Below are 25,470 nucleotides of genomic sequence, written 5' to 3' on the forward strand. Positions count from 1 at the left end.
TTATAATGAACATCAGACCAGAAAAGGTCACAGTTGATATTTACATAAACAACCCCTGCTGTGAACAAGCTTCTTCAGTCCATCCCATCTGTCTTTTGCCCCATCTTATATCAGATCAAAAGTAACCCGGAACAAGAAAAAGAAGAAAAAAAAAAAGTAACCCAAGCAGCATTGTTCAGATACCATCATCCCCAAATGCTAGCACGCAAAGGCTGAACAGCCTCAAGCAGAGTAAAAACAATGCCCTAAGTTTGGGAACGTCCTGCTCACAATGCTCACAAAGCCCACACGTGGTCTGGTCATGGAAATCACAGTGGTCCCTGAGATTCTCTATCCAAAATACCCTTTGGGATATTCCAAAAGTCCCAAACATCAGCCTTAGAAATACTGTTATTGACACCTAACAGATGAAGGATCACTGTTCACTCCACAGGGCAGTCTTCTCAACAGGGACACTAGTGACGTCTGGGCTGAGTAATTCATTGTTGCAGAGCTGTCCTGTGCAGTGCAGGATATTAAGGAGCATCCCTGGCCTCTACCCACTAGATACCAGGAGCACCTGCACCCCAAGTAGTGACAACCAAAAATGTCTGCAGATGTTGCCACATGTGCCTTCAGTGAGGGAAGATACACAAGGGAGGTCAGCAGGAGGTAGAGACATGCACCCAGTACTAGATTCAGGTGACTCATGTTCGCCTCTCTGCAGCAACCACAGAAACCCCTCAGACTGCACAAGGACATCTCCATACCGCAGAATCCCGACTTTCTTCTCTGGCCCTTCAAATTTAGTTTGATTCTAGTCTGAATAAGCTGCAAATCACCTCTCCATATGTGCTAAACTAGTGTCTTATTCTCTCCACCTCAATGAAAACACTGCTGGGACTGTCTTTGGAAGGAGGAAAGACACAAATGAAAAAGAAACTGCGCGTTGATAAGAATTTCTGAGGCAAGGGGAGTTCACACAAACGAGGTACATATCTGAACTAAAACACTTTCAGAAACCAGTAACTCATTTGTATTTCTAAATATGTCTGAAACTGCAGGTCACTACAAGGGCATGGCTTGCCATGAAGCAGCTGGGAGACAGGTGTGAGGGAAGATAAAATTCAGAGCCACTCCTAACCAGATACGCTCATTATCCTGTAGCCAGACTAATATTTCTTCTCTGAGATATGAAAAGATCATGAAATTATAATATAAGACAGGCAAGGCAGAGAATCGTAGCTTTTTTGTGTTTTCCTCCCCGGAGATAAAAGCACAGTAGTCTAATTATATTCTCCCACCCAAACTAGGACCGTCTGAAACAAGGAGCAGCTATGAAGAGCTACGCTGGGACCAGACACGCAAGCCAAGCCCACGGATGGAGGAAACCTGTCTGCAGCCTCGTTCATCTACAGCAATATTTGTTTTCTTCTTTCCCTAAGGGTAGAATGATTGGTTTTTCTATTTCATCAGGAACTACTATTTTCCCTTTGGGGGGGAAAAAAAAAGACAAACCAGAAGTCCGAAGAATATAACTTTGAAAAACTACTTTAAAGTGAGATCACATATCTATAATGCATGCTTTATCAGAATAATTTGTACTTTCATAGGGTACTTGGTTTTCTAAAACTCATCAGGGGACTTTCTTTCCCGTATTAGTTTTCTGGTGAATCTGATGGATAAAACTACCTGAAATTTTCTAGGAACTGATGAAAACTTACTCATAAGTCAGGGATCTGAACCCACTATGAGACAATTACTCTGTTGGATCTGTCTCCCTAATAATGACACTACAACAAAAACTACTATGGCAAGTAAAGATTTGAACAGCATAGATTTTTTCTGTCTTGCATCTATCTGATTTGCTTGTATTACACTGGCCTGATGTTTGAGAGTATTAAATAATTTATTATAAAAGAAAATGATAGCTCACATTTTTAGCATGCTAACAATCTGTTTTTAAGATTCACGAATTTTTCGCACAGCGCCATCTCTCCCTGAGAATGAAGCCTGACAAACACCCATCTCTGGCTCTGAGGCCTGCTTCCCACCACATTTTGCTCTCGAAACTCTCAATATTTCCACAGAGACCAGAACGTGATTTTTGTTTGCCTGGGCCCCAGCCCCCTGCCCCCACCACTTAAAGGCATAAAATACACTGTCCACCTTCCCCTTCCCTCCCACCTTTTTGTTAACACTGGTGTAAAAAAGGTAAAACAAAAACGTTTTATGGGGGGGGGGGGGACGACACTTGAATTTTTGAGTCATTTGGCACAGATCTTTTTTTAATAAGGAAAGAGTTAATTTTTAAGTTTATCTCATTTACTTAAATCTACTACATGCCAGGCACTTTACATACATGATCTTGATCCTTATAGTAATCCTATAATATCTAATTTTTTCTGCATTTTATCCTTGAGGAAGTCAAGCAGGCTGAAGAACACCCAGACAGTTGAGTCCCTCCCTGTACTTGGATCTGAGACTAAAATCCCAGCTATAAGTGAATCTCAATGTGGAGATTCTGACAAATGGCAATCTCCCCAAAAACCAAAAAAAAAAAAAAAAAAAAAAAAAAAGAATCAAAGAATGAGCAGGGCTTGTAAATGCTGAAGAAAGAGAAACCAGGCTTAGAATCCTGTACGAGACGCCATCCTCTGTTACAATCTTATGTCTTTATTGCCTGACTGAAAAACAAAACCAAAACTTTCTCTCTCCTCCCACACACCACTCTATACCTCCCTAACCTCTCCCCATCCCCCCACGGTTTCACTTTGACCTTGCGGATGGTATTTTTGTGGTAGAGAACTCCAGTGGTGTATAATGGTTATGATATGGAGGCTTCTGATTGATTGAATATTCTAGTTGGTTTAATTTCCCAAAAATTAAACACTTAAACTACAACGAATGAAGTTTTTTTTTTACGTGTGTGATAACCTTCAAGATCTTCCCAGGCCTAACATTCATCAATATAAACAAACACTTTCACTGTTGTACTATTCCCTCTCCCCACTAAATTGCTGTCCTTGTTTTTGCTTTTCATCTTGATTTAAAAGAACATATGCTTCAAAGCAATTCCGTGGTTTGATAATAGCTACACAGTCAGAATTAACACCATTCTCCTGATCCTCAGTAACATTCAGTATACATAAACCATTTACCTATTGCATTAGTCCATTTTGTGTCACTTATAACACAATACATTGAACTGGGTGATTTATAAAGAAAAACGAAATTTATTGCTTACAGTTTCTGAGGCTGGGAAGTCCAAAGTCCATCGTGTGGTGGCAACAGTGACCCAGGGGTCTCACATTGCAAGATGGTGGAAGCAGAGAGAGCAGAGAGAGCAGAGAAAGAAGGCGGACTCTCTTCTTCTTTTAAAGCCCTCAGAACCACACCCCTGACAACCATGTTTAATCCATTTACTGCTGCATGGTCCTACAACCCAATCACCTCTTCAAGGCCCCACCTTTCAATTACCATAATAGGATTTCCCACACTCTTTACAGTCACAGTGGGGGCTAAGTTCCTAATACATAAAACTTGGGGGACACAATTCAAGTTTCAGGGAGTTTTGGGGGGACATAATTCAATTCCTAATACATAAAACTTGGGGGACACAATTCAAGTTTCAGGGAGTTTTGGGGGGACATAATTCAATCCACTACACCTATTGTTTTTAATCTCTTTTTCTAGACTAGATTAATGAAACCAAAGCATAATCTCAAGATCTCTGAATGCTAACTCAGCAATGAAGAAATTTCTTCTTTGTCCAGTCCTGCTAGGTAAAGTCCCTTGACACAGGGTCCCAGCTATAAGTGAATCTCAATGTGGATACTCTGACAAGATGGCAATCTCCCCCAAAAACAAAAAAGCAAAAACCAAAAATCAGTTCTTTTAAACAATTGACAACGTAGTTCTGAACTGTTTTAACTGAAGTGTTTTAAAAGGGCAACGAAAACCACATATAGCACAATTATTTTCAACTGTGTGTCAAAGACCCATCTGTCTTACACATCCACTTAACCTGCATCTTCCTTGACAGTTAGGACTGTGCTAATTTAAACTTAATAAGCCTTCCAAGATGACAGAAGAACACGGGGGCTCCTCCTCTGGGCCAAGGAATTCCATGAAACCCTATTATACAAGAACAGCAGACAGAATTACAGGTCTGGATTCTTGTCCTGCCTGATTATAACAATTAATATTGTTTAACAAGGGTAGTTTGTTATCTTTTTAGCCAAATAAGACAGGATGTCGTTTACATGTCTGAAAGAAATCAAGGGCAACTTTCCACAATGATGACATTATTCCTGGCACTCCTGTGGCAGTTATATTTCTTAAAGGACAATCTGCCTCACATAACATATAAACCACGTTAGATAAATTTATCAAAACTTTTCGTCCTACCTGAAGGCAGTCAGTGGAGAAAACCACTCCATGAGTCATTCCATTTGCTTTATAGGGTAAGTGGCTTTAGAAAAGACCAGCCAGCTGTGCACCTTGCCTGTTTCCTCTTCCCATTAAGCACATGAGTCTATGACACTCCCCAGCCTCCCCTGAGTTAGGTGTGGTCATGTGTCTGAGTTCCAGCAGAAATAATGTGGTCTACATCTAGGTTTGGGCACATGAGACCTTCTCACACGTGAGCCTCCATTTTTCCCCCACACTGACTAAAGGCAGCTGAGCATAGCCATGTGTGGAAGACAGAAGAACAGCAAAACAGAAGAAACTTGAGTTCCAGAAAACTGCCCACAGATCAGGGCAACCAGTGAGGAAGAGATAAATTTCTATCCTATATGAGTCATTATAAATGTAAGGGGTTTATCACAGCAGTTAACATTATGTTAACTAAACAAAATACACTGAGCAACCCTAGATCAAGGTTAGGTTGACCTGGAACCTAATGTTCTAGAATTGGTGATTCAGGCAAGAACAGGAGATACCGGATGGAATCTCTAGGTAGGTACAGACAAGGTAACACCATGTTTGGCCACAATAAAGCCATCTATTACAGCATCCAGTAAAAATTCTATTGAGGAGCAGAAGTTGAAGATACTTTGAACCACTGATCCTTAATTTTCATAGTTAAATATTGCCTGGTATAAATCATCAAACATTTGTGAGGATCTTCCACATTTCCTCTGCCAACAGCAGCATAATTCACATTAAACTACAATGTCAGCATATCACGTGAAATCTAACTCAGAATTTACTATAACAGTATTGTTGAGACCATTTACAGATAATATGAAGTGATACAGTGGACAGAGTCCAAGTGGAGTTTCTTTAGCTGTTTGTTCTTAATAGAAATTTAACATCAAGAAGACTTTGGAATTCCCTACAGAAGTGGCATGTGTTCTCCTCTTGGATCATGAGAATGATAAAACTCACAGAGGTTCCCTTTCTGCCCTGTCAAGACCCAAACTGGCCATCACAGAAATATTCACCCTTGTTGGCATGGTCCTCCTCCTTTCTGTGGTCCTGATCTTCTTGGTTTGACCTCATGGATACCTTCACTACAAATTACCTTCATTGTAAGGCAATTTTAGAGATGAATAAATTCAATTAATTAACACTCATTAAGTACCTACTACATGCCAGGTGTGTTCACATACTTAATTCCCTTTCACCTTTGCAACAGTGAGGAAGCAGTGAAGTTTAAAAACAAAACAAAACCAAAAAAACTTGCTCAAGGCTACAAAAAGTAAACCAGAGCAAGATTCAAGTCCAGTGACAACTGACTCCAAAACTCACTTTTTTCTTTTCAAAATGCTACATTTGACGTATGACTTTTAACTATCCTTTATACAATGGGGGTGGGTGGGGGGTGGGTGTTACCACTCAATTTAGAATATTCATTTTAGTAAATGAATGGTTCTCAAAATTCCCATCCTTTGGTTATACCTTATTATCACATTTCCACAAGATCAAAACCCATACTATCCCTCTGACATTAGGGCAGGCTAGCAGGCTGTGAGCTACACTCGGGGGATAAACCCAGGAGAGGAGGAGGCATAGTCTTAAGTCATCCAGGTTTATTGTTGCCTCTCTCAGGAAATAGTTGTCTCTGCCCACAAAGTTTTGTTTTCCACAAGAATTATTTCAGAGCTTTTTCACCTACTTTTAAGATTTCTAATGTCCCATCTTTAAAAAAAAAAAAAAAAACACTTGTAAGCTCAGTGAAGCAGGCATAGGTCAAGGAACCTGAAGCACAAGAACAGTCTTAAACTTTCCTAGTGGTGTAATACGATTACCCTACAACGCCTAAAATGGTAAAATGATTCCATGCGGGATCAGAAAACCATTTTTAATACTATTCTTTCCCACTTAAAGAACTGGGTGGAGGTCAAAGACAATTCACAGTGTTGTATTATTATAACTACTATTTTATTTAATTATTTACTTACCTAGCATTCTGAAAAGTCAAGTTGAGATAATTAATCAACACTATCCATTTTCAGCAGTTTTTAAAGACAGCATTAAATTAAACCATAGTTGATGACCCAAAAAATCAAAAGGTTAATATTCTTAGTTTGGCATAAGTTTTTATTGCTAATCATAAACCATCCTAAAATTGGGTGATTAATGGTTATTGTTATAACTTAACACAAAACAGTTTTGATGACGAAGTCCCACTCAGATATTTTCTTGTTTGAAAGAGAATTTCAACAAACACTTTCACCAAAAATATATTTCTATAGGTGACATTTAAGATGACATAACTATCAAAGCCAGGTTGTTTTGATCGCAAAGGTCAAAACAGTTCTCCTTCCTCTGAAAACCTGCTGTGCTATTAGAGTCCTTCACATCCACTGCTTGTATCAAAGTCAACTGCTGCATAATGGAAAATCACGTTATTTTTAAGCCTTACCTTTCAGTATTTCTCTTAATATAGTAGCAATCTGAGTTTCATCTAAAGGACCAGGTTCTAATAGATCTAGTGCAGAGTCTCCACCAAGATATTCCATTATTATCCACAATTTAGTGTCACGTTATTTTTAAGCCTTACCTTCAGATAGGATCCATAATATTTGGTTACATATGGACTGTCGCACTGACTCAGCACTGTGATTTCTTGTTGAATGTCCTCTATCTCATCTTCAGCTTCTTCCAGATCAATGATTTTTATGGCAACCACTTTCTGAGTCCGATTGTCAATGCCTTTGAACACCTCGCCAAAAGAGCCCTTTCCAATTTTCTCTAGTTTTGTAAAAAGCTCTTCTGGATCTGCTTTTAGGTTCTGTAGGAGAGAAGGAAAAGAAGGGAAACTTTAATACCTCACAATGCCATGACTGGTTTTTTGCTCAATTTATAATGTTACAGACCACAGTTTTTCAGGGACTGATTTGTTTTCTGTGTTAAGGATCAGTCCTTTAGGTTCAGGACATAAGAATCCTAGGTTTCATTCACACGTGTGCATGAGACTCCTGAAGTGTGCAACCTGAACAATTACCCTGCTGGATTAGAAAAAATGAAAAAGGCTCCAGCTTTTATAAAATGAAAGTAAAGTAAATAAAAACTGAAACATTTATTTGAACATGTTAGGACATACGGATTTGTTTAAAAATCACTCTTGTCTAAGTAAAAATTCCACTTTTCTCCCCGCCCTATCCCCAAAAGTTTCTAAATTCAGATGGGTATTTACTAAAACATAGGTTAACTAGCTATATCATGTAAGAGAAAAAATGTATACTTTAATTATAACTGTTTCATAACAGGCTATAATTTAAAATCCAGTAAGTACAATCCAATGCACTTCATTTATAGCTACTGCCTTCACCTAAACAATAACAATCTAACCAGACCCCAGAAAACAATAAGCAGCCTGTTTTCTTTCATCCCATAAATGTTGTGCCCTTGAAATAGCTTCTAAAGGCTCTTAACCACCAGCCTGATTAATTGCCAATACTGCAAGGAGTCTGGCTGTCATGGCTCAAGCATCTACCCTCACAGCAGCCCCATACAGACACGTGTAGACAGGCGAGCTCTCAACAGGGGTAGCAACCTGACATCCCAGGGGGGCATCTGGAAATCGTGTGAGGGGCTGTTTGTCATAAAACTGAGGGACAATACTGACATTGAGCAAGAAGAGCCAGGGATGCTACACCTTTCCCAAGTAACTGCCCAGCCCCAAACACCAACAGCACCCCAATGACAAGCACTAGGCTGGGATCCCACAGAGCAAGAAAGGACTCTGATCCTACAGACACATCTTCCCTCAGAAACGTTACATACAAGGAACAGGATGCCAGGCCAACCCTCAAAAGTCTAGTTTTAATCCTTCAAAGAGACGGAAATAGCATGGAAACAGAACAAGAGGGGGACGGAGGAGGAGGACTGAAAAGGAGGTAAAGCGAGAACAAGAGAAGCCGGGATAAGAGACACAGGAAGAGGAGGCCTCCGTAGGGCAGTGAACGTAAGGGGGTCATGTCACAGTACTGCAGCAATTTCAGCAGCACTCTGAGTTAAATGAGCTTTGTGGACTAACCAGCACTAACCACTCACTTGCTTTCCAAGGTGAAACACACCGAGTTCCAAGCAACCACTCCACAGGGGACTGCTGAAAGCCAGTCAGCCCATTTCTAACTGGGAGACCCTGTTGTGCCACAGTGCGCCCGCCACAGAAACAACACACAAGCTAGCAGTCCCAGGTGCTGTCCTTCACACAAAGGAGGCAGAGCCCTTGCCCCATTTAGACACTGCACATCGAACAATGGAAAAGCTCACAAGACCCACCGACCGTCGTAGTAAAAATGAACAAAGTAAGGTCTGTGTGCTGGACATGATACGTACAATGGGAAATGCATCCTGGGGTTACCACCCCCCCCCAAAAAATGACACACAAGACATGAGAGACCACGTCACTCAGAGCTCGGCTAGCACTGCGAGGGGCGGCCTATGTAATCCATGGTCTGATACACTGCCAGAGATCACAAGGACTACACTGTTGGCCATGCTCCTCCAGCTCATAAAAAGCTATCCAAACATCCACTGTGTTAAAAATGAAACTACCTATTCACCTTCATTTCTACTTGAAGTACTGCACTAAACATACCAACTGGTGATTAATAGAGAGGCATTTTTTTCCCCAGCAACTGCTAAACTGTCTGTAGTCATGAAGCTATGTTTCAAATGTCTCTGAGACACCATACTCAAAAGCCAGAATGTGTATTCCAGGCTTTAAAAATCATAGTCCAAGACCCCTGGGTTTACCAAGATAGTCAATGACCAGCAGCCAGAGCCCAGGATAATTTTCTTAAGTGAGGATTGTTTTTGAAGCTAGTGGGTAGCTCTAAACTATCCTCTTGTTATTATTTTCAAACTTGTCAAGTTCTCCAGTTGAGCATCCTTCTAAGTCATTTTTGGGAACATCCCCACAGAATGCCAGAGAATCCCAGATGGGGACCTCACACCCACTCCACCTGCAAACCGCCCTGAACCTATGTCCCCACCCTCCTGACACAGCTGCTAGGATTAAAGGATTGAGGGTGAGGGTTGTATTTAGTTCCCTTTTTAAGGTATAATAAAATATAGACGTGAGTGGCTGCTGTCCATTTGTAGCCGCTACCACTGTGGCTGTTTTCATACCCTTTCCCTTACCTCTTTCCCTCCAGGACAAGGCAGGGTGGCCCTCCTCTTCTTCAAGGCCAATCCTAAAAGCTGGCCTTTGGAATCCATCCTTCTCCCCTCCAGAATACAGCTTCATCAAGAACCCTCTTCTCAGCTCCCTCTTCCATTCACCCCTCTCTACTGGCTCTTTGATCTTGGCAACATGCTCAGGTTTCTCCCATTTAAAACAAACAAAAGCACCCTGGGAGCCCTCCCCCTTCACTCTGTCCTCCTCTGAAGTTCCCTGAAAGTCATCTAGACCTGCCCACGCTCCCCACCGCTGCAGCCTGGCTCCTGCTCTCTCTCTGGTCACCAATGAAGCAGCGTCCTGCATGCATTTGAGCCTCGTCAACCACGCCCTCCTCCACCGCCTCCTCCTTGTAACTTTCCAGTCCCTTGGCATCTACAGCCCTGCTTCAGTTCATCTACTTTCAGCCCCCCTAGTTCCAGAAAAATCTTCACTCAGACTTCACCCTGGCCAGTCCTTAACCCAGGGCATTCCCCCAAGGTTCCTTCTCTATTCCTTCTCCTCAGTGATACCAGACACTTTCAGGGTTTGGGGCTGTGTTTCCCAAACCTAGCTGATCAGAGTCACCAGAGACACTTAACATTCTCATGTTTATACGTTTGGGGGCAGGGAAGTATATAACCTATATGTTTTAAAATACCCCAATTGATTCTGATGAACAGCCACCTCTAAGGACACTTTTAAATTATCATATACATAATAATTTTCTTTTTTTTTTTTTGTCTTTTTTCGTGTCCGGCAACAGGATGGCAACCCTCGGTGCTGTGCCCACACCTCGCTCGGCCAGTGAGCGGGAACCGGTCTGCATGTGGGATCCGAACCCTCGGTGGGAGCGCCGCCACACTCCCAAGCGGCGCACTGTAGCAGTGCGCCACCAGGCCGGCCCTACATAATAATTCTCAAACTGCGAGCTCCAGCCCTAGGATCAATTACTTGCCAGGGTATCATCTCTTTCTTCCCACACATCTCAGGCTCAACACGTATGAACAAAATTCCCAACTGAATTGGACCATCCCCTGTATCCTCGTCTGACACCATCTCCTGCTAGACTGGCAAGTGGAGGGAGTTCAGGGACTGTGTCTTACTCATCTCTCTGCCCGTGTGCCTGGGCACAATGAGTGGAATGACAGTGAAGGTCAAACATCCCCCAAGTGATAAAAAAAAAAAAAAAAAAACCCAGCCTTGCGCTGTCAGAACAGGATCCTGGTTAGACATTACAAAGACTGTCCTAACTCAGAGACAGCAGGCTGTAGAAGGGGAGAATGGAGATAAGATCTCTTGCTCACACGGGTAAGGAGAGGTGGTAAGAGCCTGATTCCCTAAGGCAGAAGTGAGCTGGTTACCACTTTAATTCCCAGGAGCAGTGATACTCAAATCTTAGCAAGCAATGGAATCACCTGGAAAGCTGTTAGACCACAGATTGCCCAGCCCAGCCCCACAGTTTCTGATTTAGTTGATCCAGTGTGGGCCCAAGGATTAGTATTCCCAGGTAACGCAGTTGCTGCTGGTCCGGGGACCACACTTAGAGACCCACTGCTCAGGAGAGCTGGGGACAGCAGCCAGGCAGCCATGACAAGGTGATGAGCCCCTAAAACATGCTTGTTAGAGGTTAGCTGACAACCCCCTCCATTAACTACCCCACCTCCATACAAAAAAAAAAAAAAAAAAAAAAACAGTGGCATTTCCTTTATGAGAGTTAATTTTAAAAAGAAGCCAACAAGAGTTTATTCAGACCTTTACAATAATATTGAAGAGGACAGTGTGGGAGACTATTACAAAAATAACCGCCAATGAATCCTGCCTCTGTGTGTCCACACGCTGTGAACTTGACTCTGGGCTGCTCTTGTTCCGCATTTTGACCAACACTACGTGCAGTCGGGATGCTGTGCGACCTCTAAGCCCAGGCCCCGGAAGGGCTTACAGAGTTCCCTTCTCAGAACTGTGAGACCACAAGGCCAGGAGGGGCCAGGAATGACAGGCGTGCCATGAGACAGACCCACCCAGCCACATCCTGGATTCCAGCTGTGGTCCCAGTGTGTGCATGAGGTCATCTTAGGCCACCCACCCTCAATCATGCCACTAGCTGACTGCAGAGAGCCCAGACAAGGCCAGAAGAGCTGCCCAGTTAATCCATAGACTCATGAGAAATAATAAATATGCTGTTTTAACCACTAGGCTTTGGTTGATTTGCCACTCAACAATAGATAACTGATAGAAAAATTGGTGCTAGAAGCTGGATGCTGCCCTAACAAAAGCCCTGACAGCACATGTCCATCCAGACATCAGAACTGTGAGGGACCATTCTCCCCCGTCCCCCTTTGGATAGGAGAACCTATCGCACTTACCCTCTTCCTGCCCTGCCACTGTTTAAGATACGGTCTTTTCAGTTCACAGCTCTCTGAACAGAGTGAAGCCATGGCTGAGGCGCTGGCCACCCCATCCATATCCAGCCTGCATGCAGGCAGAGAGCATGGATGTTGAGTCGCAGCTGTGCCAGGAGGAGGGGAAAAGGGCGGGTAGAAGAGTGTGTCTTGACATGAAGCCTTGGGACCAAAAGGAAAGCTGTAACCCATCCCCTGTGTCCATACACCTGGGTTACTTTGCCCGCTGCTCCCATCAAGAGGCAGCATCTGTTTTACCACCCCTTGAATCTGGCTGGTCTTGAGATGTCCTGTGATGTTATGTCATTTCCGAGGTTAAGTCTTAAGAGACCCTGCAGCTTTTCCTTTGCCCCCTTGTAAGGCCTCCATCAACGTGTGAAAAGGCCTGGAGAGGCCACATGGAGAAGAATGAAGGCACTAGCTAAACATCCTGGCCAACCGCTAAACATGGAGAGAGATACCCAGCTGTCCCTGCTGAGCCCATGCTCCAGCCACTTTCCAGCTGGCCACAGCCACATGAACTTGGTCCTGGGAGAAAAACCACCCCGTTACCCCAAGAAACAATGAGAAATACATTATTATTTAATGAGGTCACTAAGTGCTGGGGTGATTTGTTACACAGCAATGGCTAACAATTCAAGAGAGATCACTGCAGGAGAAAGGTGCGCATTCCCCAGGATCACGGCAGCAGGCTAATGTTCTATACCCTGGACAGGTGTGTTTGATTTTAATAAATTGCCTGTTTTCCCTCTAAGATGGCTCAGAAAACAGCTGTCTACACTCTTTCTCTTACTACCTTCCCAAGAGATCATCCCTGGAGTCTGCCACCTGTACATTTAGAGGTCACTGCATTGCATCACCTCTGCTCAATATGATGAGTCTTGCAGAACTCTTCACTACAGTCTTAACATCTGCAAACCGGACTAGAAATTGCTCTTGGCAAGAAGGGAGCCATCTGCTAAGACCCAGAGAGCAGGGCACTAAACAAAGCTGGGTTCTCCCGTGCATGTGGCCAGGCTGTTGGGCGACTCTTGCATAAGCTCATTACCATATGATGTAGCAGCATGGCCAGAAAAAAATCAACGCCAAAGACCACCTACTTCAGAAAGGAACCTCAAGATTCTGCTCCCAGAATTTGTTCTCTGAGGAAAGTAGATCCCCTTGGCAAAACAGGTGCCATTTGCCAACTACCTTGACAATTTTCTTTTTAGCTGAGCTTATATTGAACTAATAAGCACTGCTCATAGGCTCATATGAGAAAGAAAGGCTCCCTCCTTCCCCCCCACCCACCTTGCCTGGAAGGAAGCAGACCCTGGTGGGCTAAGTTCTGGGCAGCCCAGGAGTCAAGATGCTCAGGCTCAGCCTCTTCTGAAGCAGGGGAAAGTCAGGAGACTCCCTCTGTCCCCCACCAGTCCACTCCAATACCTCACCTCACCTCTCCTAGAGCAATGAGACTGGGGGATGTGGTGGGTGCTGCCTGCACATAAGTATCTCCCTCCTCAGGACACAGACTCCACTCTCAAAAATACCAACTAGCTGCCCATTCCTGCAGCTGAGCTGGGTGTCATTGCTTGAGGAGGAGCAGGAAGAGGGGCTTCTCTAGGCAACCTCTGAGGTATAGGAAGGCGTGAACCCATGTGCATGGTCACTAAGCTATAGGACCCCAGAGGCCACATCACACCTATAAGCCTTGCTTTCCTCCTGCAAGGGAAGTGCTCAGGGGATAAAGAGATATTAACAAAAAAGATTAGCATATGTCTAGATTAAATGCAACTAAGAGTGAGGATCTAGCGCCTACCAGTCGAGGTGCCTGACACCTCCAGTGCAGTGTCTGGCAATAAAAGGCACTCAAATACTGACTTCACTCATCACAGCTCTGCGATTCCCTCGAAACCTTTACCATCCACCCAACTTCCCATTCAGGGGGAAAGTCAGGGTTCAGCAAAAACTTGAGGGAAACGACACTTGATTTTCCTACTTCCGGTGGCCTAATCTTCTTTTCTGTCACCCTCTTCATCATAACAACACCAGGCCATCTGTCCCTTTAAATCTAGTCAGCTACATTCTGGGCCTTCTTACATATGCATACTTTGTCTTGTTTATTATTAACTACTAGATTTAGGAAGACCAGGGCATTTATCATACTTAATCATATTAAGGTCAGGATCCTCAATAACCAACCAAAATAAGTAGAAGGTGCATTCTCCCAGATCTAAAGGCACAGGCACCAAAGTCTGGGCTCTGAAAATGCTCCTAAGCCCCTTCCCCAATATGCCTATGAAAACATCCACCTGGGCTCAAGGACCTTGCCTAGAGCTGAAAAGGCCAAGGGGAAAGTACCCCAGGTGAATCTGGAATAGACAATTTCACATCAGTTTCTCACTGAGCATGATGTGGAAGGTTTCTTTTTTGGTGCAACCAGCTACCCAAAAGCCTGGGATCCCCTGCTGTGGGAAAGCCACAGCTGTGGGAAATCAACAAGGTGTGCACAGCACCTGCTGCACCACCGCACAATACAGTCAGCGTGGGTCACCAACACCCACTGATATGCAGCAGTGGAAGGATGCCCTCAACCCCTGAACTCAACTCTGGAGAGAATAGGCCATGAGCTCACAGATGAATACTTGGGACAACTAAGGACTCCTGTGGTAAAAGGCCATCTAAGTTCAATTCAGATACTAAGAAATTAAACTTTAAGAAAAATCTTAAGAGACCAAATTCTCATGTAAAATTTATGTTTCCTATACATATCTTTTTAAATACTGAATCTGCTTTATGAACACACAAATGAACCATTTTTCAAGTGGTTATTCTAAATGGATGACCATTCATTGTGAAGAGTGACAGGCCCACATCTAGACAAAATAGTAATAACTCTAAACAGATGTAGATGAAAACAAATCTCTATTTCCTAGCTTTTATGGATTTAAGTGAATCTGAAAACGTACACAGTAGTGGTGCCGGCGCGGAGCAAGTTATCCTTACGTGGGGGCCGGTACCCACAGGCTGGTGTCCAGCCAGCACGCATCTAATGAAAGCGAGCCTGTGGATAGTGTGTCCACACCTGGAGACATGCTCCGCACCACCACGACTGTTTGTGTGTCCAGAAGCTGATCGGCGAATTCCAGGAAGCTATCCAAGATTCTTTCCCATCACAGTTCCCAAGTCTTGGCCAGGAGCCGACAAGGTAAGTCACTCATTTACCCCACCCCAGCAAAAGTGCACAACCAAATTTCTTAAAAACAAAGTAGAATTAAAGAAGAGTAAAAGCAACCTAATTAAACAGCAGAGGACAGGTTAAACTCTAATGAATCCATAGTAATGGAGTATTGTTTTTTAGCCTTTAAAAATGTTTATGACGGGCCGGCCCGGGGCTCACTCGGGAGAGTGCGGTGCTGATAACACCAAGGCCCCGGGTTCGGATCCCATATAGGGATGGCCGGTTCGCTCACTGGCTGAGTGTGGTGCTGACAACACCAAGTCAAGGGTTAAGATCCCCTTACCGGTCATCTTATTTTTTTTCCTTTTTGTTTTTACTGACCGGTAACGGGATCGCAACCCTCGGTGTTGCGCCCGCACCACGCTCAGCCAGTGAGCGGGAACCGGTCTCCACATGGGATCCGAACCCTCAGCGGGAGCGCCGCTGCACTCCCAAGCGGCGCACTCTCCAGTGCGCCACCGGGTCGGCCCTACCAGTCATCTTAAAAAAAAAAAAAAAAAAAAATGTTTATGACATGGGCCTGAGGGTAATAGTACTGTGCCCGGGGTAGAAGCCTACTGCCTAGGTTTACATCCTCTTCTACCGTCTGCCATCTCTGTGACCTAGAGCAAATACTCCATGTCTCTTCTCAGTTTTCTCATCTGTAAAATGGGGGAAATACAAGAACTTTCCTCTCAGCTTTGTCATGAGGATTCACTGAAGAGTTCATGTAAAGCTCTTAACCCAGACAGAGCCTGAACAAGTCAAGCGTTCAGTAAACTCACCACCATTAGGTTAGCTATACAGCATCTGTACTGCACGGGAAATGCCAATGTCATGTAACTCTCACATAAAAATTGTACACAAGCACACACAATTGTGTGTACACCGACAAAGGGCAAAGCACTAGTTCACTGAAACAAGACTGGGAGGAAACAAGACAATTGTTTTAAAAGGAAAGAAAAACTTGACCTGTTTTGAAAGTCGGTTTAGCCCCCCACATTATCAATGCTCTTCCTTTCTTGTCACTCCTGCTGCTGGTCCCCAAGCCCCACCAAGCTTTCCAGTTTACCACCCTTGACATCTGCAGCCTAAATCTGGCCCTTCCCTCCTCCACTTCACCTAGAAAGCCCAGAGATGAGAGGAGGCAGGATGATGATGGCGAAGATCACACTCTCATTAGAAAGAGCAGTGAAGACACTGTGGACTGCACAGGGACCACGTGCTGGAAGAGGACAAAAGGAAGGACCGCAGAGGCCAGGTCCGAGTCAGGAGCACACAGACATTCCTCCAACTCCTCGGCCACCCCTCCATGGTGATCGACAGCCCCCTTCCCCACTCTCTCTGCACCCAGGCCCATGGCTGCCCCTGCCCCATGGAAGACTGCAGAGAGAGCAGATATTGCAGGCCAACCAAAGGGAAGCCTTTTCTGAGGAAGGGCCAGCTGCAGTTCAAGGAGGCAGAGCTACACTGTGGATAAGAGAGGACAAGTGACCGTCTGAGCCATAAAGAAGGTAGCAAGGTCTGGCCACATGCAGGGCCAATGTCCACAAGGCAGGCAGGCCATCTGCCATGAGACCCAAGGGGTCCAAAGGCACACAAGCTTTACCTAAACACACATCCCCTGCTGTTACTGCAGCACGAGTTGTGCTCAGCGGCAGCGGACACAGCATCCCACCTGGCCACCCGCACTTCTCCTGACCTGACTCAACAGCAATAAGGAAAAGGAGGGTGCTCTAGGGTGCCGGTCTTCCCAGCCTCACAGTTAAAACAATGACTCTTTGAACTAACAGTGATGGCTCCACTGAGCTAGACAGAGAAATGTCTCCAAGTGGGCCGGACTCCACTGTCCGCACCGGTCAGTCTGAACCCTCATCTGCACACACACACAGGTCAGCCCAAGACTTTCCTCTGCTCCCGTTGGCTCAGGGTCAGCCCAGTACAGACTAGTGGCTTTTACAAGGGTCTCTGATTACTTTCACATACTAAAATGAAACATCAACGGCTTGTGGACTCACCCTCCAATGGTCATTATTACACCTACCTTGCAAGTTGACTAAACCACAGTGCACAAGAAAGATCATTGGAGACGTTTTCTCTATTTTATATGCTGGTTCTACACTCAGAAAGAGCCAGAAGGTGAGCATTTTCATGTTTTCTCTCATCTAATAAAGAAGCAAACCATGGTCCCCTCAGCCCAGTCTAGTGGGAAGGCAAAGCCAGCAACTTCAGACTGGCCCCCAGGACTGCACTGCCTTTGAAGGGAAAACCAAAGTGTTCAGTGTCCTGCTCCCCACTCCAAGACTTACAAAGAGAGACTTCACAGCTTTGCCCTTCTGCACCTCAGGCTTCTACAATACTTTGTTATATTGCATAATCCCTTGAGAGAATTCATTAAAATAGTTCTATGATGACTTATATTTCAAACCTGAATAGCTATTACCGTTTTCTTTTGATCATTTCTGGCAATGAAAAATGCATATGGCATTATTAATCAACACTCAAAGTTACTTAGCTTCAGATGTACCACTGGCATACTCAATCCATGCCAGACTGCTCTGGTTGAAGCCAACCTTTTCTCTTTGCTTCTCCATGAAAATAAAAATAAAGCACCTAAGTTTGACGTGTTTCAGCACGTGGCCGTCATCCTGCCAGTATCCCTGCAGTAACAGGTGAGAGGACACAGGAGTTCTGCTGGGTCTGGACCCGGGCAGGGGAGTTACTGGCAGCATGGCCTCCCCTTTTTGCACTTGGCAAGCATCCCTCATGAACCATGGCACTCTCTCCTCCCAGAGCTGAACTCAGAATCTGCCCATCCTGATCCAGCCAACCTGGCACATGGGCGAAAACCCCGCGCTGGCCTTTCTAGGCTCCTGCCAGCTGACCTCTGTGCTTGCTGTTCCCCACTGTCCACCTTACCCTTCCACACCTGCCCAACTCCCCCCGCCGTGTGTCACTGCTAATAGTGTTGCAACCTGCCACTTCCAACGCTGGAAACCCCTGTACCCCAATTTCTCTCTTACCCCTACATCCAAACTGTGCCCGTCATTCTTCCAAAATGTCTCTCCATTCAGTCCCTTCCCAGGCCACCACCTGACTCCAAGCGCTGGCCCTACCCACAGTAGCTGCCTCCTCCAACTGACCCAATTCAAGACCTTCCCATGCCCTAATGACAGAGTTACCCTCCTAAAAGCTCACGGTTTACCTTTGCTACTTAAAACAATGGGGGGTGACCCACTGTCCTCGAGAGTATGGTCATACACAGCTTGTGAATCTAAACCCCAAAGCTTATATCTAATCCCCATCTTACCTTCTCATCCTCCAACTTCTTAACACTGTCTACAAGCACCAAAATTTATACATACGGTATGATTCCATTTACAGGAAAGTCTCTAAGTGACAAAATTCCAGTGATGGAGAACAGATCTGCAGTTGCTGGGGTGAGGAGTGGGGAAAGGGGTAACACAGGGGGAGGGGGACTCTTTGTGATGATAAACAGTTCTGCAACTCTACCTAGGCGATGTTTACTCGAATCTGCATATGTGAAAGTTTCACAGAAATACACACACACACACACACACACACACACACGCGTGCGTGCGCGCAGGCAAAAGCTGGTGAAATCTAAATTAAAGTTTGCACCTGAGTTAATGATACTGGACCAACATCAATTCCCTGGTTGTGTTTTATTAGCATGGCTAGCTAGGTGAAGGGTACATAGGAACCATGCATTATTTTTGCACTTTCTTATGAATCTTAAGATTCATAAATCTATTTAAAAATAGAAAGTTATTAAAGATTTTAATTCTTTTTTTAAAAATGCCCAGTCTCAACTTTGTGCCCCTCTACACCTCATTTCTTCTGTCCCAAAGAGGCTACTGTTATTTCACTGTTATAGGTGAAAAATTCCTATTCACCATTTAAAACCTGACAAATCCCCAAAGTAAGTTCACAGCTCCGACTACCACTATGAATCTTTTATGATATGGGTTGAAAACTTACCAAAATTGTATAACAACATTTTATAGGTTGTTTTCCCCTCAAGATTATGCTCTAACGTATCTTATGATCCTTAGCCTAACCTGGCAAAGAGGTGAGCAGCCTGCAGGTGTGTACCTGAAGGCAACACCCAAGCTTCCTTAGAAAGCAGCCTCAGACATACCCAGGTCATCAAGAACGAAAACCTAGCCAAAATTCAGAGCATTCCACAGAGGAGACAAGAAAACTGCAGCTGTGACCTAAAGAACTGTGAGGCCCAGTGTGCACCAAACAGCTGCTTTGCTCTGACTCTGCAAAAGATCTCACTTCGGGCAGTGACTACACAAGACCTAACGAGAAAAGACATTAGATTCATCTCCCAAAATAAGCTAATGGACAGAGTTGTTCAATACTGTCCTTCTGAATGCTTGAAACTGTCTCCCCAAAATGACTTTTTTAGGGGCCATAGGCACTTGGACATTAAACACAAGTTCAGATCTCGAATGACCCACCCACATCTATGTAAAATCTGTCTCCACCTCTCAGTAAGATCAGGTAACACTACTTACTCCTTAGGATATTGAATGGATAAAATAAGAACACAAGAAAAGCTCCTTACACAATATCTGCTAAATAGTAAGTACTTAATAAATAGAAATGGCTTTTGTTGTGGTGGTTATTACTGGTGTAATTACTACTGGGCTATTCTTTTCGACAATACTTGGTCAAGATTCAGTAATTTTCGTACAGGTCTTCCACATGAGCTAGAGCCAGAACTAAAATCCAGGCCACCTACCTCACTGACCAGTGTACCTTTCACTGCACTATCCTAAAATGAGCCACAGTACTGAGAGCTTTCTTCCCACAGGAAAGGGTCAAAGCCGAATTCTAGGGAGCCTGAGTGAACTCCTCTGTAACGCGCACAGGCTGGCTCTCTGGAGTGCACACGTGGTAACTAACACAGCACTGGGCAGGGAGGGCCACAGGCCTCTGCAGCCCCAGATGGAGTGTCAGGTGGTGTCATAACCCGCCGCTTCCAGGAACACTGTCACTGATGCAATGACCCCACCCCAAATGACAAGGCTCTTAAGTCTAAGAAATGATGCTAAGAACTATAAGAGAAAAATCACAGATATAAGAACTGGCAGAGATCCGTAAACCTTTTGAACTTCCCTATAAAGCTAACTACTCAATCTTAAAATAGAAAGTGTCCATCTGCAGGGCCCAGGAAAGGCAGCTCTACTCCACCAGCAGTCTCAGAAGAAGGCAACCCATGTCAGACGAGAGGCCCAACTGCAGGGAGAATGACGACAAACAAGGAATAATGCAAAAGGCACTGCCTTGTGTATGGACAATGACACACACGCGCATGCACGCACACACTCAAGCAGCTTGTCAAGAGGTCCATGTGGTTCCCACAGAAACACATACTACTGGTGGCCTGGATAGGTTGTGAAAAAGAAATCCTACAATTTCTGAGCACAAACTTAATTGAACCTAAAAGAGTGTCTTGCAAAACAACTGGGATATGTAAAGCAGTGACATTTGCACACCCTTAAACGAGCCAACTCCCAGAACTGCCGGCCTTCCTCAGTCACAGATCAGGGGCTGGCTGCAGTCTGAGGCAGTGCCATTCTTCGGTCTTGGATGTGGCCTCGGCAGAATGAAAACGTAAGAAAAGTCCCTGTCATTTCTGAGTGTCTCCTCTGAGGGAGGTACTATCTCCATTTTGGGATGGTTACATGACTTGTCCAAGGGCATAGGGCCTGAACTGGAAGCTATGGCCATCTGATTCTAAACTTTGAGCATGTCAATCACTGTCTCCCAGGCTCTGACAGCAAAATGCAATAGAAAGAACACAAAAATAAGAACCAAAAGCCCTGGGTTTCTTCCTGCTGTGACACACACTGCTGCATTTCCTCGAGCAAATTCTTAACAGTGACTCCTGAAGTGTTTACCTCACAGGTTTGTGATGGGTGCCCTTGTAAGAAGAAAAAAGTCAGCCCCGCTGCTGAAGTGTTACACAGGTACTGATCACTCTCATCTTCACCACAGTTGGTGCAGACTTTCAGCAAGCACACCCAAAGAACTGAGGTTATCTTTAAAACAGCATTCAATTCTGGAGACATTTTTAGAAATCACTAAAACACTGGCCAAAATACTTACTGAAACATGCCACATGTAACACAATGTAACACAGTCCCAAAGAGAGATTAAAAACTATTGTAGTTTTTAAGTAGGGCTGAACTTTATACTAATTTCCTATTTTTTATTACAAATTATTCTTCCATTAAGATATCTAAAAAGCTAACCTAAAAGCAAATCAAATACCCTGAAAACCCATCTCATCAGATTTTTATGACCATTAAATTTCAAAACGCATTCTGTGCTGAAAGTAATACCGGGTGATTTGTCTAAATCAAACCTATTAACCCATAAAGGTCGTCTCTCGTTCTAACAATCTCAAAGCTCACTCTCTATCAGGGTCTTCCCAACACTCCACCTCCCCCTTGAGAATCAAGCTGCCGTTTTTTTAACATATCTATATATACAGGAATATATATTCAAGGCCAATGTAAAGCAAACAAACCAAAACAAAAATGACCAAATAAAAGCCAAATGCTCTTCTATAGGGAGTTTCCCAGCCAGAAATTCTGTCACCAGAAATCTCTGCAATTCCCAAAACCCATGGAATTCTGGGAGGGGCACGTCTCTGCCTCTTCACTTGCCCTGGGAAGTCCCTGGTGCATTTCAGGGAAGAGTCCTGCTATCAGAACATCATCACACCTGAGGGTGTCTCTCCAATCGGGTCCCGGTGTTCCACACAGCAGCCAACCCTAGACACATTTGGGTATGAACAGAACAGGGGAAACTTCGAGCTCCTGATTTTGCCTTGGTAAGAAAGTATAAGGTCAGGACTTTGGTTTTCACACCAAATGCTGATTCAGGACACCAGGGCTCCTCTTAAAAGGGAAGACAAATTTGCCTCCTCAGTAGAACCTCACCCTGCAGAGATTTGAATGGTATTAATGGGTTCTTGGCTGAATGTAACAACTGCCCACCCAAAGGTGTCTGCCGTCTCCAAGGCAGGCTACTGGCTCTTTCAGTGGAGAGCTGAAACCACACAGATGCAGGACACTGTGTCACAAGAAAGGCACCTGTGGGAACCATTCGCTCTGCAATCCCAAGAGTCACAAGCAGTGACCTCCCAGGGCGGGCCCTCTGTGCTGTGTGGGATCAGCGATTTCTAACCTGGACTGCATATGGGGAGCTTTTAAATGGCTCAATGCCCCAGCCTTGGTCTGGACCAATTAAGCCAGAATCTTTGGTGAAGGGACCCTAGCATCAGTATTAGTTAAAGCTCCCCAGAATGCAGCCATGGTCAAGAACCAGCAGTCTAGTCTAGGAGATTGTCCCAAACTCTACAGGAAGTTACAATGCCAGTGGTAATGAATGCTTGGAAAACTCCTTTTATCCTGGCTCATGCTCACCTGCTTTTCTGAACCAGGGAAAGAACAGCGTCAGGGTAGAGGAGGGGCATCTCCCTGCAGCTCACAGTTTTGATGTTCCTGTACAGTGCCTCTTCTCCAAGAGGCAGGATCACCCTCTTGCCTTGACACTGACCTGAGTGACCTAGCAACTGCCACTGCACCCACCTCACCTCCAGCCCCAAAGGTGGGGTCGTGTATGAACTAATTCGTTCATTTAAGGTCTCCAAAATACAAGTTTTTATTTAGCAAATAAATATCTTTAGCAAACGGCTCCAAGAAGCTCAAAGAATTGACAAATTTTTCCAGGCCTCAAATATTCTTTTGAAGAAAAGTCTCATTTCTAGCTAATTGATAAAAGATCATTTTTAAAAATTTGAGGCCAAAATCACAGGTTTCTATACAAGCATGATTTTCTCTACACTACAATAAATCTACCAATCACTACAAGGTAAGTGCCTCCTAGCCTGTTCCCATGAACAGAATTTCCTTTTTTAAGTGGCAGCACTCAGTTTATCTGAGTTCTTTTTTTTTTTTTCCTTTTTGTCTTTTTTCGTGACCGGCAACGGATCGCAGCCCTCAGTGTCGTGCCCGTACCAGACCGGGACCGGCCACGGGATCGCAACCCTCGGTGTTGCTCCCGCCCCTCGCTCAGCCAGTGAGCGGCCAGTCTGTATGTGGGATCCGAACCCTCGGCGCGCTTCCCAAGCGGCGCACTATAGCAGTGCGCCACCGGGCCAGCCCCACCTGAGTTCTTTTAAGTATATTACAAATGCCCCCACAATCTGTTTAGTACATTTATTTCCCCTTGGGCATACACATCCTACAACAATCACATAATCTAGAATTTGAATAAATATTCTACAGTATTTGACAAAAAAGAAAATTAGGGCAAACACATGTTAAATCCTATGAATCATGATGTCCAGGCCTATGTATCCAAATTACTAGGCGTTACCTTAAACTCTGTTCCTTAATATTTAGGGGAATCCTAGTTCCAGCACCTACTATCTTTTAAGTAGATGTTTAAGGTAGAAACTGCTCTAGCTAAAAAAAAAAAAAAAAAAAAAAAAACGCAAATACAATTAAAAAAAAATTACTGCACCACTTAGATAAATCTATTGCTTCTGGTCTCCATATCTAATAAGCATACATCCCTCACCACCTGCTCTGTTTTCTTACCTTAAGAAGCCATTGTCTGTGGCTCTGTGAGATAGAGTTCAGGGGCAAGTGACCCGAGAGAGACCAAGGCTCAGATCAGCCCACGATTCTGTCTGGACACAGCACTGCGTGCCAGGCAGGTCCAGGCTGGGAAGCTCTCCACACTCCTTCTCAGCACAGACTGAAAAAGGCTCTCAGGTGCTGCTGGTCTGCTGACAGCCTGCTCAGTGTCACATGCTCCTGGGCACTCTGCTGGGTCACCTCACTCTCACCCCTTCTTCCACACGAGGCTTGACAGCACAGCACAGCACAGCACAGCAGGCTAAGGAACCAAGGGGCTGGGGCTCCCATTCGCCCGTGGTCACAAAGTTCAGGACATCCCAAAGTCTTCTCCTCAGTGAAGGCTCCTGGCTGAAAGATGAGGCCTGGGGTGTCTCTGAGGTGACAAGCAGGCCTAGACACCAAAATCAGGACCGTTTTGTTGGGCAAGCACTTGATGAAAAATATGCAATGCATTCCAAACAAATCATATGGTTCATTGGGAAATGAATCCCAACACCTCCTTTATGAGAATCAAAATGCAAACAACAAAAAGCCATGGAAAATATTCCGACCATACTCTGTGTACAATAAAAACTAACAAACAGCAGCAGCTCCCACTTCCAAAGCTCTGCGTAAAGGCACTGTGCTGGGCAGTTTTCACTGATAATCCTTTCTAGACTCACACCACCACCATGAGAAAGCGACTATGATCTTCATTAGAAAGACAAGATGCAGCTGGGAAAACCTGGATGAGACCCTCACAACCAGGAAGACAGGTTAAGCTTAGGTATGGCAGCAGTGTGTCCTGGGTCATGCTCCAGACTGGACAAGTCTTATCAGCTTCACAAGCTGCCCCATTGCAGAGGCAACTAACCAGCAAAGCTCACCCTAGGTTATCACCCTAGAACGCTACAATCAGCAGGAGGAGTAAAACCTCATGCTACCTCCAGTGCCCTAAAGGTGAACTCACCTCTCCATAAGCATCTGGTAAAAGCTGGCACTAACGACCGTATCAGGAAACTGACTATTCTAGAAATCCTCCCAAACAGTTTTGGTGTATGCAGATTTCAATCAATAGTCACATTTCCTTCACATGAAAATCCTTCAGCTTTTAGAGGCATCAAGAGGGAAAGGCTGGAATAGCAATGCCAAGGTCACAGACAAGGTTGATCTGTCACAAATAGGCATACAAGTATACTGCCCAGCAGCAGGGGGAAAAAAATGTCATTGAGCATTATTTTCTCTCTAGGTGGGGCAGCAAGGGCAGGAGAGAATTGAGCAATCAAGATGCATTCAGTGTGAGCCAAATCCTACACTTCACAGAAATCCTGCAGGTCTGCGCAGCCAAGTCAGGTGTCCTGCGCAATCCCTGGGAAAATTAGAGAATTCTACTGGCCATATGCTAAGATGGGGGTGAGCGACTTCTGCAAGGGGCCAAAGCTGGAGTGTCCAGTGAATGGAGGACTTTCTGAAAACGGGAAGAAAAAAAAAAAAGTTTTGTCTTGTTCTATAGCTTTATGATTTTCCTAAACTGCACACATTCCTGTCTACTCTTCCACCTAATTGACCCCAAAAACCAATGGCCAGTGCAGGCTGCAAAGC

The 25,470-nt window shown here is 44.6% G+C and overlaps 1 protein-coding gene across 3 annotated transcripts in view; it reads right to left on the reverse strand.

Annotated features, from left to right (window-relative positions):
- Positions 1-25,470, reverse strand: part of STK24 (serine/threonine kinase 24) — a 108,801-nt gene that overhangs the window by 54,404 nt on the left and 28,927 nt on the right. The window contains exons 1-2 of one of the 3 annotated variants that reach the window (XM_008578390.1): positions 9,583-9,792; positions 6,992-7,222 (exon numbers count right to left, since the gene is read on the reverse strand). In XM_008578390.1, coding sequence (XP_008576612.1) covers positions 6,992-7,222; positions 9,583-9,660 — 309 coding nt within the window. In that variant the 5' untranslated portion in view covers positions 9,661-9,792. Of the gene's footprint in view, positions 1-6,991; positions 7,223-9,582; positions 9,793-25,470 lie in introns of those variants that run through there. The other 2 variants (XM_008578398.1, XM_008578406.1) reach the window with 2 other exon arrangements.

The sequence above is a fragment of the Galeopterus variegatus genome, unplaced genomic scaffold (genome assembly GCF_000696425.1).
Source record: "Galeopterus variegatus unplaced genomic scaffold, G_variegatus-3.0.2 Scaffold74, whole genome shotgun sequence".
Classification (NCBI taxonomy): Eukaryota; Metazoa; Chordata; class Mammalia; order Dermoptera; family Cynocephalidae; genus Galeopterus; species Galeopterus variegatus.